The sequence below is a fragment of the Gossypium hirsutum genome, chromosome A03, assembly GCF_007990345.1.
Source record: "Gossypium hirsutum isolate 1008001.06 chromosome A03, Gossypium_hirsutum_v2.1, whole genome shotgun sequence".
In the NCBI taxonomy this organism is placed as follows: Eukaryota; Viridiplantae; Streptophyta; class Magnoliopsida; order Malvales; family Malvaceae; genus Gossypium; species Gossypium hirsutum.
Genome location: NC_053426.1, coordinates 960,147 through 975,912, shown reverse-complemented (window position 1 = coordinate 975,912; position 15,766 = coordinate 960,147). Strand labels below are relative to the sequence as shown.

At 29.9% G+C, this 15,766-nt stretch overlaps 1 protein-coding gene across 1 annotated transcript; it reads right to left on the bottom strand.

The window, feature by feature from the left end:
• Nucleotides 1-10,141: 10,141 nt before the first annotated feature.
• LOC121223378 (E3 ubiquitin-protein ligase BOI) lies at nucleotides 10,142-11,895 on the bottom strand. Its single transcript, XM_041104724.1, has 3 exons — nucleotides 11,409-11,895; nucleotides 10,890-11,319; nucleotides 10,142-10,802 (listed from the first exon to the last, which is right to left on the bottom strand). Exons 1-3 carry the CDS (start codon nucleotides 11,456-11,458, stop codon nucleotides 10,266-10,268), a joined length of 1,017 nt encoding a protein of 338 aa, XP_040960658.1. The 5' UTR covers nucleotides 11,459-11,895; the 3' UTR covers nucleotides 10,142-10,265.
• Between the last annotated feature and the right edge of the window lie 3,871 nt (nucleotides 11,896-15,766).

Genomic DNA, 15,766 nt, shown 5'->3' with positions numbered 1-15,766 from the left:
GTCAAACCATCAATTCTCATTTCAATTAGTTCTATTTTTAATCTTAATTTTTTTTATTTAATTTCATTCATATGCTACCCTTATTCTAGATTGATATATTGATTGGTTTTCGATCTAACCGATTGATTCAATAACACTGAATTTTATGGAGTTATGGATAATAATAAAAATGGTATAGAAAATGAAAGTTTTTCATTGGTCTAGTGTTTCCTAAACTTGACCAAACTACAATTTCAAGTTTTGGGCTTCAATCAAATAGCTAAAGTGATTGATGATGCAAAAACCCAAGGGCTAAAGGCAAGGGAAATCATGAAAACACAAAAAAATACCCTACTAGAAAACCTAAGAATAGGAAGAAAAAGAAAAAGCAACCATGAAAATCAATTCACCCATACCTTATTGTCACCAATATATGGGATGAAATGTGTGAAGCACTCAAATAGGTTTTTGAACTCTGATATTTACATTTCAAATTTTCTTTAAGATTCACCCCAAAAAAGAGAGATTTTTTCCTTTTTGATTTGAGTGAAGCATATGTACATGACCCACTTAAAGCCCTAAAGTTGGAGTTGGTAATTAATGAAATGAATCATCTCGTGAATTTCTTTATTACCAAACATCAAAAACTCCATGGTTTAGTTTCTTAGACATGATTATAGTCATATGCTTTTTCATGGATACCCCCCCTATCTTGTGATTCAAGATAGGTTTTTTCTTTATTTTTTTCAATATTTGTAAGAAATGTTAATATGGCTTTTAACCCCAATCTTCTTTTGAAATGTTGTTATTGTAAGAGAAAAAATTAGAATGATGGGTCGATTGAGTTTTAACTCGATTAGCATATTGTCAATACAGGAGGACATTAGTTCGACTACGCTAAAGTGTATTATCCTCTTATTTATGGGATATCTCATTTAATATATAGTAAAATTGTAATTTGACCCCTAAAAATAATAAAATTTTATTTGGTCCTTTAAAAAATTATAAACTATTAAAATAATAAATTTATATTTTAACTCTCATGAAAATATACAAATTAATTTTGACTCTCTAAATTTTTTTCCTTATCACACACAAAATGAAAAACACTTGCAGAGTACCAAAAAAAAAAAAGCACCAGGATAGATCTTTCAAGTCCTTGTTTTGTCAAACTGCCCATCATATTCAAAGGGACCCCCTCACAAAGCCATTATCTCTACCTCTACTTGCCTTCACTTTGTACTGGTTTTTCAAACCTTAGCACACCTTTAGTACCATATGATCAAACATAGAGACATTTGCGAACATGGTCAGCTCACTTGATTGAATCTTAACGTTAAGATTTGAGAGAGTTTTAGCTAAAAATTTCAAAAGAAGATGGAGGATTTAGTTAGAATATTTAAAAATTTTGGTAGTTCTAATTAAAACTTTGAAAAATTCTAAAGACTTAATGAGAATTGATAAAATTTCTGGAGGGATCTAATTAAAATTTTTGAAAGGTTAATGAAAAATTCTAATTTTTTGGGGGCCTAACTAAATTTTTTTAAAAAATTAATGGTCTAGAAAATTTCAAAATTTTGGTGGGGCAAGCAGGGCGAAGCCATGAAACTTTTAAGGGGGCCAAGATTAAATTATATATCTTTATGAGATCTAAAATACAATTTCATCTTTGTATTGGCTTATATCTTTACAGTTTTCAAAAGGATAAAATTGAAATACTAACCTTTTTAGAGAGAGCCAAACTATAATTTCACCATATATTAATTTAAAATTTTATAAATTTAAAAAATTAAAATAGTAATCTCTATTTTAGGGAGTCAAAGCCCATACTTGTCCCCCTCCATTCATCCATGACCAAAACCCCATGATTTTAGTCTCATCATCGAACTCATTTGATAATTAATTTGTAAATACTAATCGATCGATGACATATTTTAACTTTAAACAATAACTTGTCATAAATCCGAAACCCGAAACCTAACATTTCATTGTTATCCGAAATCAGATGAATATGGCTTTATGACAAGAAGTTTTCATAAGGGATGATTTGGTGATAACAATAATAACAATGGAGAAGTAAAGGACAACATTGCCTGTCTTCCACTTCAAAGAAACAAAATTGATTGAAAAGAATGCTATATATATTGCTCTCATGGACCTGCAATTTTCCTCCAAATGGAAACAGTACAGTCAAATGGGTTCTATCAAGTCTTTATCAATTAGCAGACCTCTGTTTCATTTTCCTTTTTGGTCCCCAAAAAAGTATTTGGTCAAATTTTGATTTTAGTCCTTTTACTATGTGAAAATTTGGATTTAATGTTTATACTTTAGATATAATTTAGTGTCTTTTAGTATGTTCAAAATTTGAATTTAGTCTCTGTACTTTAGATATAAATTGACTCTCTCAACTTTTATAACGTGGTTAGTTAATCCAAAAAGTTAACATTAGGGGCAGTCAAGTGCCTTGGCAATGGTGAAATACTAGTTTAGTCCCTTCAGAATACAAAAGCAAAATTGCATCTTAGACCCAAAAGTTTATATTCAATTTTGGTCCCTCCAAGAAAGAGTGAAATATTAGTTCCATAAATAATAAAGTTGTAAGTTAATATAATGTTAAAATTACATTTTGACTCCTTTTCAAATTTCTAATATAAGTATGCCCTCAAGAAAAGGTTTCTAGCTTTGCCTTTGGTTAATACCGTTAATTATTTTGGTTAAATAATGATATTATAAAAGTAAAGATATGAAATTATATCAAATTAAAAAATACAAACTAAACCCTTAAATTTGACCATTATCGAGGGACCAAAATCATAATTTTACCAACATATTTATATGACCATCTGTCGGTACACCTACATTGTCCATTTGTCCTCATAGTTGGTTTTCAATTGATGAGAACATGGTGGCACACACACACACACACTCATATAAATCATGTTTATGTATACATGTTGTCCCATTTTGACAGCCATGAGATTCATATGTTGTCTGCTTCATTTCGTTACCATGAAAACAACCATTGATTTTCATGGTCTAAACTTCGATGCCATTCACAAAAATGTTCACATAAGTTACTAGATATTTTCAAGCCTAATAATCTCCAACGAAATTAATAAAACAAACATGTTTAACTCTTATTAAAGACATAAGAAATAATAAAAGAATTATAGATGTTTTATATAAGGAGTCGGATTGTATTTCATTCATTTTACAAAAAAAAAAAAAGATAATTGAATCCCTGTACTGTAAGTTAGCATGAAGCAAACGTAACACGTCATGTGTAATTATTTAGTTATTTCATCAGTTACGCTAATTTTTAATAATACAAATTAATGAAATTTTTAACAGAAATAATTTATTCACCATATAAGCTAACGAATTATTTTACTCATTATTTTAAATAAAAAAATGTTTTAATTCCTAATATTTAAAAACCCATCAATAATTTAGATTATAATGTTGGGAATCATGTTGGTATATGTGTGTTTTAATGACTGAGTTTGACAATGTGGGAGAGCTAAGAAATAAAAGGCAATTTTCATTGGAACAATGCAATGTGATGGGCATGTGACCACTATCAGATTCCAGCTTATCTGCAAGTTCGAAACACAGTTAAAGTTGAATAATAAGATAATATATACATATATATATACACTTATAGGTTTGTGATCTAATCTACACTACAAAAAGAAGCTTATTATATTCAAAGAATAAAGTTTATTTTTCTTCCATAATTACATTATATCTCAATTAAATTTGTAATTAAAATTGAATCAAATTAAATTTTTAAACGAAAAAAGAGGTAAAGATTAAAAATAATGAATTTTTTACCATTCAACCCAACAGATATCGAATTAACTTTGATTCCTTCATGTTTTCTTCTATTTGTGTGTCAGGATTTGGAGGGAGTATAGAGGCATGTTGAAAGCTAAAGCCATGAAGGAATAATGATTCACTTTTTTTGCTGCCTCGTTTTTGGAGTTTCTTGGTTATCAAGGAAGCTTTTTTTAAGCTGAATTCAAAGATTCAATTGTATGGTAAAGTGATCCATTAATTCAAATTCAAATTCAATCTAATTTGACTGTAAAAGTGTTGATAATTTAAATTTAAAATATATAAAATAAAAATTATTTAAACTTGAAATGATCTAAACTCAGAATAATTGAAAATCGGAAAGATATGAACCCAAAATGATTTCTAAATCGAGTTCCAACACTTAATAGCAAATCTGAAATGAAATGAATCCCAGAAAACTTGATTTGCAAACTCGAATAAATGACTTTGGCCGGAAATGAGTCAACCCTAAAATGACTAAAACATTTAAAACTCAAATTAACACGAGGCAAATTGACTTGATGAGATCTGATTAATTTGAATCCGAATTCAACTAATTCTAATTCGATGATAAAAAGTCAACAACTTAAACCCAAAACAATCGAAACAATCTGATCTGAACTTGAAATGATCTGAAAATTTATAAAATTCAAATCGAATCTATTCGTATCAATAATAATCCAAATCAATCCAATCTATCTAATTCACAAAGTAAAAATTGCTTTTGTTATAAGTTTAGGCAGATTACAAGAAAGCAGCCGGCAAGAATTTCAAAGGAGAAAAAGAGAAAAAAAGATAGAGAATTCCTCAATTCATGAACTTGGAAAACTATACCCGGATTTAAAGGGCTTAAAAAGGATGATAATAATATAGCCCTAATTACAAGTTAAAAAAGATCAAACAAAAATTATGGAACAAATCAAATATTGATTCCCTCCCCAAATCCTAACCTACTTTTTTTCAAAGCTAACAACTTTGAAACTCAACTAATGTGCATGACTGGCCTTTACCACATTCAAACCTCTCTACTTTGTTTTAAATTATTGGTTTTCTTCTTCAATAATTGAATTGAGTTGTAGAAAAAAGAGGGAAAGCAGTCTCCAATTTCTTTACCTGTTCAATCCATCATAAAGTAAATATCATCATCATTAAGGCTTTGGATTATCAGCTAGATTTAGATTTGAAAAGGTTTTGAGTTCCATATGTATGGGTTTTGTTTCAGATTTATTTCAATTATAGTTAATTTTTCTTAAAGAAAGCTTACATACAAAATTAGTCCTAAACCATATCACCTTTTCTACTTAGGTACTTCAAATTTTTTTCATCAAAACTTATATTTAAGCTATCAATTTTGTCTTAGTTTTATCTCAAATCATGATAATCACCAATAAGAATGTGACTTTTTATTGGATGGCATACACTTTGAGGGGGGTTAAATGAGACGAAATTGATAGTTTAAGTACCACTTTTGACCAAAATTTCTTTTAGGTACTTAAGTGAAAAAACATGTGGCATCTATTTAAAGGTCCCATTATAGTGGGATCTCGTGGGATCCTTTTAAATCAATGATTGAAATAAAAAAGGATATAAAGAAATACCAATCCACTGTTGATCATGCCACTTAAGATTTGCATTGAGAATGTAATACTTCTCACCCGTTTCAGATGCCCAGTATGGATGGAAGATGCCACTGAAGTATGTGTGAGTACGAAATCTTAGGTTTATTTAAGGATTAGAAGTTTAAAATATGTTTATAAAATAATTAAAATATTTTTTAGACAATATTCAAAGTTAAAAAAATAATTTAAAATTATTTAGGATATGTTCAGGATTAGTCGGAGGTGATCGAAACCTAAAACGAGATTTGGAAGTCAAAACAACTTAAAATAGTGTAGTGCTGAAAAGAGGCGCGGCGTCGTGATGTGAGGACTTTTAATGTCGTGACGTCGAGACTTTTGACGTTGTGATGTCCGATGGACAGGTTGCGGTGTCACAATTATGTGGCCACGAGTCGAGTGGTGAGGTTGTGACATAGAAATTTCGTGGTCACGACATGATTTACTGAGTATGCCCAAAACACTTCAAAATGTTTTCCCAAGTCCCTTTGTTCATGATATATCTAACACATGCTTAAAAATCTCTCAAATATGTATGAAAGCCACTACAAAACATTTTAAATTTATAATTTATAATCTTTAAATGTAAGTAACCATGCATATAACCAATTTACCAAAAGAAGGATATGATGATGAAATAACAAGTGTAACTTGCAAGCTCAAATTTATACAACATTAAACACAAAGAACAAATAATATGAAATTAACATATTTACTTATGTAGACACCTAGTACATGCAACAACAAAAAATACGTCACTTTCATACTCTTGTAGGTCTCGTTGATACTGTGGTGTCTCAGATTGAGCTAGGCTTCAAGTCTCCTCAAATCAACAATCTATGTGCATAAACAATAACGCGTAAACAAATTATGTTTAGTAAGTTCAAATGAAATTCATTATATTACCTTGTTGGAGGTGAGCATACCTAATGTCATAAGAACATAAATACTTACTACAACATTCTTGACTACATCACATAAGGCAAATTAAGCTTAAGAATTTATAATCATGTCAACCAACAATTAGGATAGCACATATAACATGATTAACATATATATTCTTATCATCTCATGGAACACAATTATATATATTGGCAACACATGTAAAGACTATTACTTGTTCATATATTATAATCATTTCATATTCATTTGCCATAATCAAGTATCTATCTGTATAAAGATTTCTGCCCAATGTAACCTTATTAAAATGGACTCGGACACACGGGAATCCACCGCACTACACTAAGGCACATAAGTGCAAACCCTAAGGCATCATGCACATTCTTCCACCACACCAAGATAGTCTCTGAAGATATAGTGTACATTCGATGATCCACAACAAATGATAAACCATTGAGTGACACAATATAATTCCAAATCTATAATAACTCATACATAAATGCGCATATGACCTTAATTGGTATGCTAATCGTATCCTAGCTTTTCTACCAACTTTACATGGGCATCCCATTGTGCATAATTATACATTCATAAATACCCATGGTTTCCACTTTACAAAACTCATTTGAATGCCTTATACTTATGATACATAGCATCATAAATCTAACATACATTCATGTTTTCATGATAACTTACCAATCATATTAACATTATTGATTTTATACTATATTTCTTCGTTCAAATAACACATTTAGCAAGTTAAATAACTAGCGCACACAACAAAATGAAAATATAGTAAGTTTCATGAGAACTTACCTTTCCCAAAAGTAACAAAAATGGATGAAGGCTTCTCTAAGGCCATCAATCCGTTGATCTTTTCTTTCCCTTTGCTAGAACCACATCTAGCAACTTCGTTCTTTACAATTTCATACAAAACAATAATTTTCCTCAGTTGTCAAAATGTTATAATAACATTAAATAGCCATATTAATGGCTCAACAACTCATTTTAAAGCTTCTAAACATGCAATGAGATGATAAAGTGCTAAGAAACCATGAATCCTTACCAAAGCTCTTCCTTCTCTCTTAAGCTCAACCTTCACATGCTAAAACCCAAACCCTAAATGTGAGGGTAATGAGTTTGGTGGAGAATCTTGACTCTATTATGGTTTTTAAAGGATAAAATTGCAAGAAAAAATGTGAATAATGGTGGAAGATTGAAGTAAAAATGAGCGGAGAGTGAGAAATTTTAAAGAAGAAAGTCACTTCTTCTTCTTTGTTATGGCCGACTGTAGTGTGCTGGTTTGCGAGGTTTATTTTCCTCTTTTTCGTATTTTTACTCGATTGAGCTCGAAATGTAGAAAGGTCTCAATATGCATTCTAATGACCTCCCAAAACCTAAAAATAATTAAATCTATTAAAATAAATAAATTTCTTTCATTGGATATATGGATAAAATTATTGGAATAGTTCCATACAGAACACCGAAAAACAATTGGCGAGTTACAAAGAAATGTGAGTTTACCTTTTAACTAATTCAACCGGTTTAAACACTAAAAGAGAAACTAGTTTCCAGAGAAAAGAGACATATTCGCTAACCAATTTAACATGTTCGAATTCACCAACACAATTTCCTAGTTTCTGATGTGGCTTGATCGAACAACTACAGTCTCCTCATTTCTATTTTTTAACCACACTCGTTGATTTAAAAAAAAATCTCATGATATCCCACTATAATAAGATCTCACCTTTGGCGTTATTGAAAAAAAAAACAATAGTTTGGTGGGGCTAATTTTGTAATTAAAAAAAACCACTAAAAGATTTTGCTTAGTCAAGTTAGCCCCAATAGTGCATATGCAATGGCTTCAATTTGAAGTAGCAAAACGCTCTGATTTAAGTTAGAAAATTGGGGGTGTTGATATGTATATTTGTAAAAAGTTAGATTGTAGATATATTTCCTCTTAGTAAATTTGGCAATGTTTGTATTGCATAAGAGTCACCTTCTTATAGTGACAAATAATTTCATCTCATTATCATTTTTGAAATTTGCCTCCAAAAGGCAATAATGAAACCATTATAGTGGTGGTTGATGGCATTCTACATCCCATCAGCCTCACATGGACTGTTTATAGCTTTGGATGATATGACTTGGTTTCAATTTTCAACCGTATAACCTCATTTTGATTTCACTAATGAATCCTTTGAATTATTATTAGATATTTGATATGATTAATTTTTTTTTGTTTTAAGGACCACGAGCTTATAAGAAGAGGAAAAAAGAAAGTAACAACAAAAATGATAAACTGTTAAAATTCGCTACATTGGAATTTCCATAATCTTGGGATCAAACCATGTTCTCTATTTAATATTTCAACCATCAATGCGTTGGTAGTGATATGACAAGGTTGCTCGGTGTAACCCCAAATTTTGGGCATTGATTGATTCTTATTTTGGCATAAAACAATTTAGGAAGTTTCATTCCACAAACAAAAGAGGAAAAAAAACAAGTGCTAAATTGACACAAGAAATGAACGGGTAAAAGTACTATTGAAGCTTTTATATTACGAGTCGGATTGCATTTTACGCCTCTACTAAAAAAAGAGCAAATTAACCCCTATATGTTAGATTAAAGAGTAAACTAATCATTTTGTTAAAAATTTCATCAGTTTTTACTATTAAAAATTTGTGGTTATTCTGTTACCTATTCCAATTTTTAGCAGTAGAATTGAGTGAAAATTTTAACTGAAAAGATTAGTTTTTTCTTTAAATTAATGTATATGGATTAATTTACTCATTTTTAAGATATAACTTTTAATACAAGAATCTCTATGATACTTTTATTGAAATGAATCGTGTGATTAAAACATGCATTCAAATAAACCAAAGTAACGAAAAAATTTGAAAGTTTAGGTTTCCAACACGAAAACTAATGCTAATCTTTTAGGAATCTTGAAGACATTGTGAAATCATGTTTTTGGTATTTAAGCAAATGGCATGTTCTTGATTTTGTCCTATATTTCATGAAGTAAGTACAACAACAATAATGTTCAATTCATGGAATTCAAAGAATGCTATATTATCAATCACTAAATTTGAAGAGTGATAAGCTAAGGAATCACTTAAAAAGCAAGTTATATATATATATATGAAACAATAATTTTATTTATGCTTTTGAGTGTAAGAAACAAGTCAACAACATTACTTTCACTTAAAGTGCCTTCGAGACTTGGAAATTGATCCACAAGTTTAACCAATGATAATGTACTTATTTATGAGTGTAGGTGTGTTAAAGAATAGGTGAAGCTAAAAAAATATTATTGGGTGAAAATTGAATTAAAAGTTTCTAAGTGAATAAAAGTAATTTTATTATATTAATTTAAATATTATAATTTTTAAAAAATTAAATTATAAATTTATTATTTTTGAGTGACCAAAATACAGACTTCACTGAATGTCACTCTTAATTAGAAGTTTGATTTCTCAAACTCCAGACTCTAATGAAAGAAACATAAAATTCCAAGAGACTTCGACTGCACCACTTTCTCTAAACGGATAAACTATATTTGATAAACTGAAAGTGTATGATTTACCGACCGATAATAGATGAATTTATGGGACAAAGCTTATCAGTAGAGTAAATTGTATTAATAGTAATCTTGTTGATTAAGTCTTGATTCAATTCATATATAATATAAGAAGTAAATTTAAGCGCATTTAAACGCATATTTTTTGAACTAAAGATTCGAAGATATTCATGAATAGAAATAAGTATTACCTATAAAAAAAATAGGTAATTAGCTAAGAGCAAAATATATATATCAAATAAAAGAATTTATATATGAATTAATTTTCAAAAAAATAAAAGGTAAAATATTATTATAGTCAAAGGTTATTTTAATTTTAAATTTTTTTACCTTTGGAAAAAAAAAGCCTTTCAAGAAAGCAAAACCTCAACGCTAGAATTTCTGGCGGTGAGGCAAAGCGGACAGGCTTGCGCCACTCCATCACACTCTGTACATAAGCAAAGATGCTGGCAAGGCAACAACACCACCACCGCGGCGCGTTTCCTACACGCTCTGCAAACCGGTCCCGAAGCGACTACTCTGTCCGGGTCCACGTAAGCCGATTCGGCGTCCTCCGGTTGCCGTTCCACTCCACCACCAGCGCAGTTTAGTCCCTCATCCCCTCTCCTATTATCGCGCGCCGTCGCTCCGCTCATTATAGCTTGTTGGAGCTGCGCTTGCAATGACACCGCCGTCGCTTCTTGCGCCCTCGCTTTCGCTTGCCAAACCTGCACCTCCACGCTAACTTGCGCCGCCCGTGCTTCCAACTCGGCGTTCCGACGCTTCGCTTTTTCCACCTCCGCTTCTTTCTCCCTTAACCTCCTCGCCACGGTCTCTTCCGCTGCCCCCAACAGAGCATGGTAGTGCCTTTGCCTTTTCTCGGCTAACGTACGCCGTAATTCCTCCCCCTATAAAAAAATCCGTCACATTTCCCCCACCGGAAAGAAAAAAAAAAAGAACAAAAACCCAATATGTGAAAGAATCAAACTTGGTACCTGAGCTTGAAGAAATTGATCTAATTCTTCTCTTTGACGTTTAATTTGAATACCCAAATTTTCAGATATTATAGACAAAAAGGCCGATGATGGTTGTTGTTGTTGTTGAAGATAACCATGATTTTGACTTTGCTGTTGGTCGCCGGACGATAACCGGAGACCGGTGGAGACAACTACATTTGGCTGGTTGTGGTGATGAAGTTGAGAAAGGTCTATCATCTGCGGCGGTGGTGTTTGCAAAGTGAATGAATTCATCGGCGTCGTTATCGCCGCCGTTCCTGTAACTAATTCCCTCCCTCTCTTCCTCTGATTAATATTGTTACTGATATTGATATTAGTATTATTGTTGGTTCCATTGCTTCCATTGTTGAAGAACATATGAGGTTGATCAACAAAAGCGCCTCCTCCTTGTTGTCCATCTTGTCCATTTCTATATATAAAAAAACAAACAAACTCAAAATCAAAAACAAAAAGAAATCCAAGAATAAGAAAAAAATTGGCAAAAAGAACTGAACAAACCTGTTTAAGAGGAAGACATTGGAAGGGTATTGAGCTGCTTGAACAGCCATTAACAAACAAAAAGAAAAAGAAAAAAAGCTTTAACAAAATTTCACAACTTTGAAGAAGATAAATGAAAAATCAAAGTGAAGAACAAGGTGGTATGGCATAAACATAAACATAAACCCAAATCATTTTTATTATCTTGTTCTTGATATATATATATATAAGAGTAGAACAAAATGTGGGAAAGGATAAAGAGAAAGGATATATATAGAGAGATGTAGAAAGAAAGAGATGCTATTGGAAAGAATCAGTCCAAGAGAGAGAGGCCTTATAATGCTCATTCAATTCATATTTACTTAATATTTGGATTTTTATTTTTTGGTGCCATTGTTTTTCTCTTCTTCTACTTAGCGTGGGGGTTGGCTTTTCTTAAGGAAGGAGTTAATTCTTAATCCTATAATTTACATTAATCCTTAATTAATGAGAAATTAGTTTTCTTTTTTAATTGAAGAATCTAATTTCCTTCAATAAAATATATAAATTTGTTGTTGGTAAAAGGGAAATATAATATAATAGTAAGTTGAAAGTTGGTGATGTAGGGCGTGCAGTGCAGGTCTCTCTCTGCCCGCTACCGCTGCCGCTGGGATTGTTTTACATGGCCCATGCATCTTTGCTCACCTTCTTCTTTTTTTTTTATAAATGAATATAAAATAATTTCTTGTTTTCTATTATGGAAAATTCCACATTCTCTCTAATTTCCCATAATTATGTTCCCACCAATTTTTCACATTTTAATTGGTGAAAATATTCGTCAAATCCCTCTGTTAAATGGTTGTATCAAATTAATCCTTTTACTATCAATTTTATCATTATACTATTTAAGAGAATGGGTAAACTACATTAGTAGTCATTCAACTATTAGTAAATCTCTTTTTTGTCACTCAATTATTTAATTATATCTTTTTTGGTCACTGACTGGCTAACAATGTCAACTTTTAAAATTGACATAATAGTAATTTTAACCCTCAACATTAATATATTATGCAATTTGGTCTCTTTTGCAGTTTTACTTTTCTTTATGACCTTTCACCTAAAAGCTAAAAAAAATTGATAGCTAAATTCTGATTGAATATATAAAAAAAATGCAAACACTAAAAGGATCCAAGAAAATAATTTTAATCTTTTCTCATTCTTTTAAAATTAACCCTCAATGTCGCAAAGAAAAGTAAAACTACAAAAAGGACCATATTACACTATTAAAAAGCTGACATTAGAATTGTCATTTTCTATTTTTTATCAATTTTAAATGCTAACTTTTTTAACCGTAAATGACATTTTTTTAAACTAGTAAACATTAAATCTATTGGAATTTGGGTTTGTTTTTATTATTTTTAATAGTATATAGGCTAAATTGATCCATTTAATAATCGATGGATTAATTTGATCCAATCCTTATCACAGCGAGAGTTATCAGATGAGTTCACCCATTTTAATTCCATAACTAGAAAATATAATTTTAAATTAAATTATGGTTTTTATTTTTTTATTATGTTTAAATTTAAAATTTAATCTTATTTTTACCCTATCATTAATTATTGGGATTAAAATGATAAGGTGGACTTGAAGCTCAACCTTAGTGTTTTTTTTTTAATAATCAAAGAGGGTTTCTACTTTCTTCTAAAGTATCTAAATTCAGATAATATTTTTAATACAATTTTGCTCCTTTCTTTGAATAAACTTCTCTTAATACGATTATGTCAAATTACTAAATCCTTAGTTTAGGGATATTAATCATTTTAATAAATAATTCCATTATTAGTCCTTGTACTTTACAATAATTGTGGATTCAATTCGTATATTTTAATTTAATCATTTTTAATTTTTGTACTTTTCAAATTTCAAAATTTCAATCATCAATAAATAACGATAACTATTAAATTAATTAAGCTAAGTTCCGGTATTTTCAAAACCTGATACGCCAAACTTATTATCATATATGTAATGCCCTGTTACCTTGTTATTTTCACATATTACTCACTAAAAATTTAGTTAATGGATTAATGACTGCCATTTGAATCAAGACCAAAACTTCAAAATTCGAAAATTATATAAAGTTAAAATAATTCAATTGGAAAATATAAATAAAATCTATAACTATACACATAATATAAAACCGATAATTAAAATCATATAACTCCTTTATTGATTTTTTTTCGTAGATTAATCCCATATAATTTTACTAAATTAATTATTATAGCCTGTAAAAAGTTAAGCCTAACTAGACCATCTATTGTATGTTTTTATATATAATTGGTTTCATATGACCAATGGCCTCGACATAGGTTTTGGTAAAGTTTTTATATATAAATAGATGCCAATAAGCATTTATTATAAATCATATTGGAGAAACACAATTATTTTTAATTAAATTTCTTGATAACAAAAGTTATAAAGTTATTGGTGATCTTCCCCCATAACCAAAACTTTAATTAGGGTTTTGGTCCCACTGTCTAGGAAGAAGGGCTGGTTATCTTTTTCTGCGTTGTCATTGATTAATTTGGGCTAATTATGCTTCCAGTCCCTATACTCTTTTAACTTTTGAAATTTGATCTCATTTAACTCTAGAAATTTAGTCACTCTACTTGTTAAATTTAAAATTTACAAGTTTAATTTTTAATACTATTAACCGACTTTTATTTAAAATTTGACGCGTGTTATCGGTTAGATTTTAATTTTTTTAAATCAGACTTTGAATATTAAAATGCCACATGTTCAAATTTAACAAAATCCATTAACAATGTTATCATTTGGACTTTAACTTTGAATCCGACATGCAAGGGTAAGCCAAAATATTTTTTTAGGGGGCAAAATTGAATTATAAAATTTTTGAAAGGTTAAAATGTAATTTTAACATGTATTGATTTCTAATTTCAATATTTTTGAAGGGACTAAATATAATTTTTTTTCATATTTGAAGGATCAAATACATTTTTACCATAGATGAATTTATAATTTTATTATCTCTTTAGGGACTAGACTCTGATTTTTTATTTTTAAAAAAACCAAGGCCCCTGCCAAACTCATATGGGGTCGCCATTGTAGACATCAGTGGAAGAGCTAAGTGGGGCCTGGCAAGGGCACTGGCCCCCTAAAATGAAAAAAAATTTATTTATACTTTTTATAATTTATAAAATTTTAAATTAATAATAATAAAATTACACTTTGTCTCCTAAAATAATAAAAATTTAATTTAATTCTTTAAAAATTATAAAGATATAAACTATTAAAATTATAAAATTATATTTTTACTATTGTAAAAATATACAATTTAATTCTGCTTCCAACAAGTTTTCTTACTCCATCACTAGTAAACATGTGTAGAAATTAAAATTCTAGAAATAAGCAAACAACCCCTTGATGCAATGGCCGAGGGTCCTCTGCTGGCACCCAAAAGGCGTGGTTCAAATCTTGATATTGTCATCCCTTCTCTCGTTTTTGTACTTGTACCTAAAACATAAACAACGAGAAATAAAAGCCTGACTAGATTTTAAAAGTTTGAAGAGTACTTAGATTAATAGCATAATTAAACCATTAAAATCATACTAATAACCCAAGCCCTCCCTCTCAAATCTCTCTCATTAGGATTAAGCCATTAGCCATGGTCATAGTCATAGTAATACAAAGCTGCACGGCAGCATATTTGCATATTATAATAATAATAATAATTTTTTTTCTCTTTATTTTCTTCTTTGTTTGTTTATAAATATATTAGATGAAATGGGTATTTGGAGATTATTGAAATTTTAATGAAGTTGACCAGTTTGATTTTGATTGGATTGCAATGTTTCCATATTAACTACAACAGCAGGCCAAATCTGTTGACATTAAACCTAGTTGTATTGTTTTGAGTAGTAGGTTGAATTTTAATAAAAAAATAAAACTTAAATTACGGGAGTTAAGTAAGATGATAAAAATTTCTATTATCTTAACAAGTGGTCGAGGGTTTAATCTTCGCATTGGATATGGGGCACTTTTAAAATTCGTGGCCAACATTTCCCTCTTAATAAACCTACAGAATTGGAGGATTAATTACTGAACTCGCTCTAATAAATATGTTGAGGAAAAGAAAAAAACACCCAAGTTTTCTCTTCTTTTCTTTGAAAAAAGAGAGCAAATAATCAACAACTTTGATAACTACTTTGTAATAATCTAGATATTTTGAAACAAATCCAGAAAAAAAAATTATGTAGAATCATCCAGCAAAATGATGTTATAATTATGTGGAAAAACATATACCAATTGATTATTCTCTTTCTATCTGGAAATTTAAAATTTAGTTAATTTGCTATTATTTTTTAAAAAATTAATTTTTT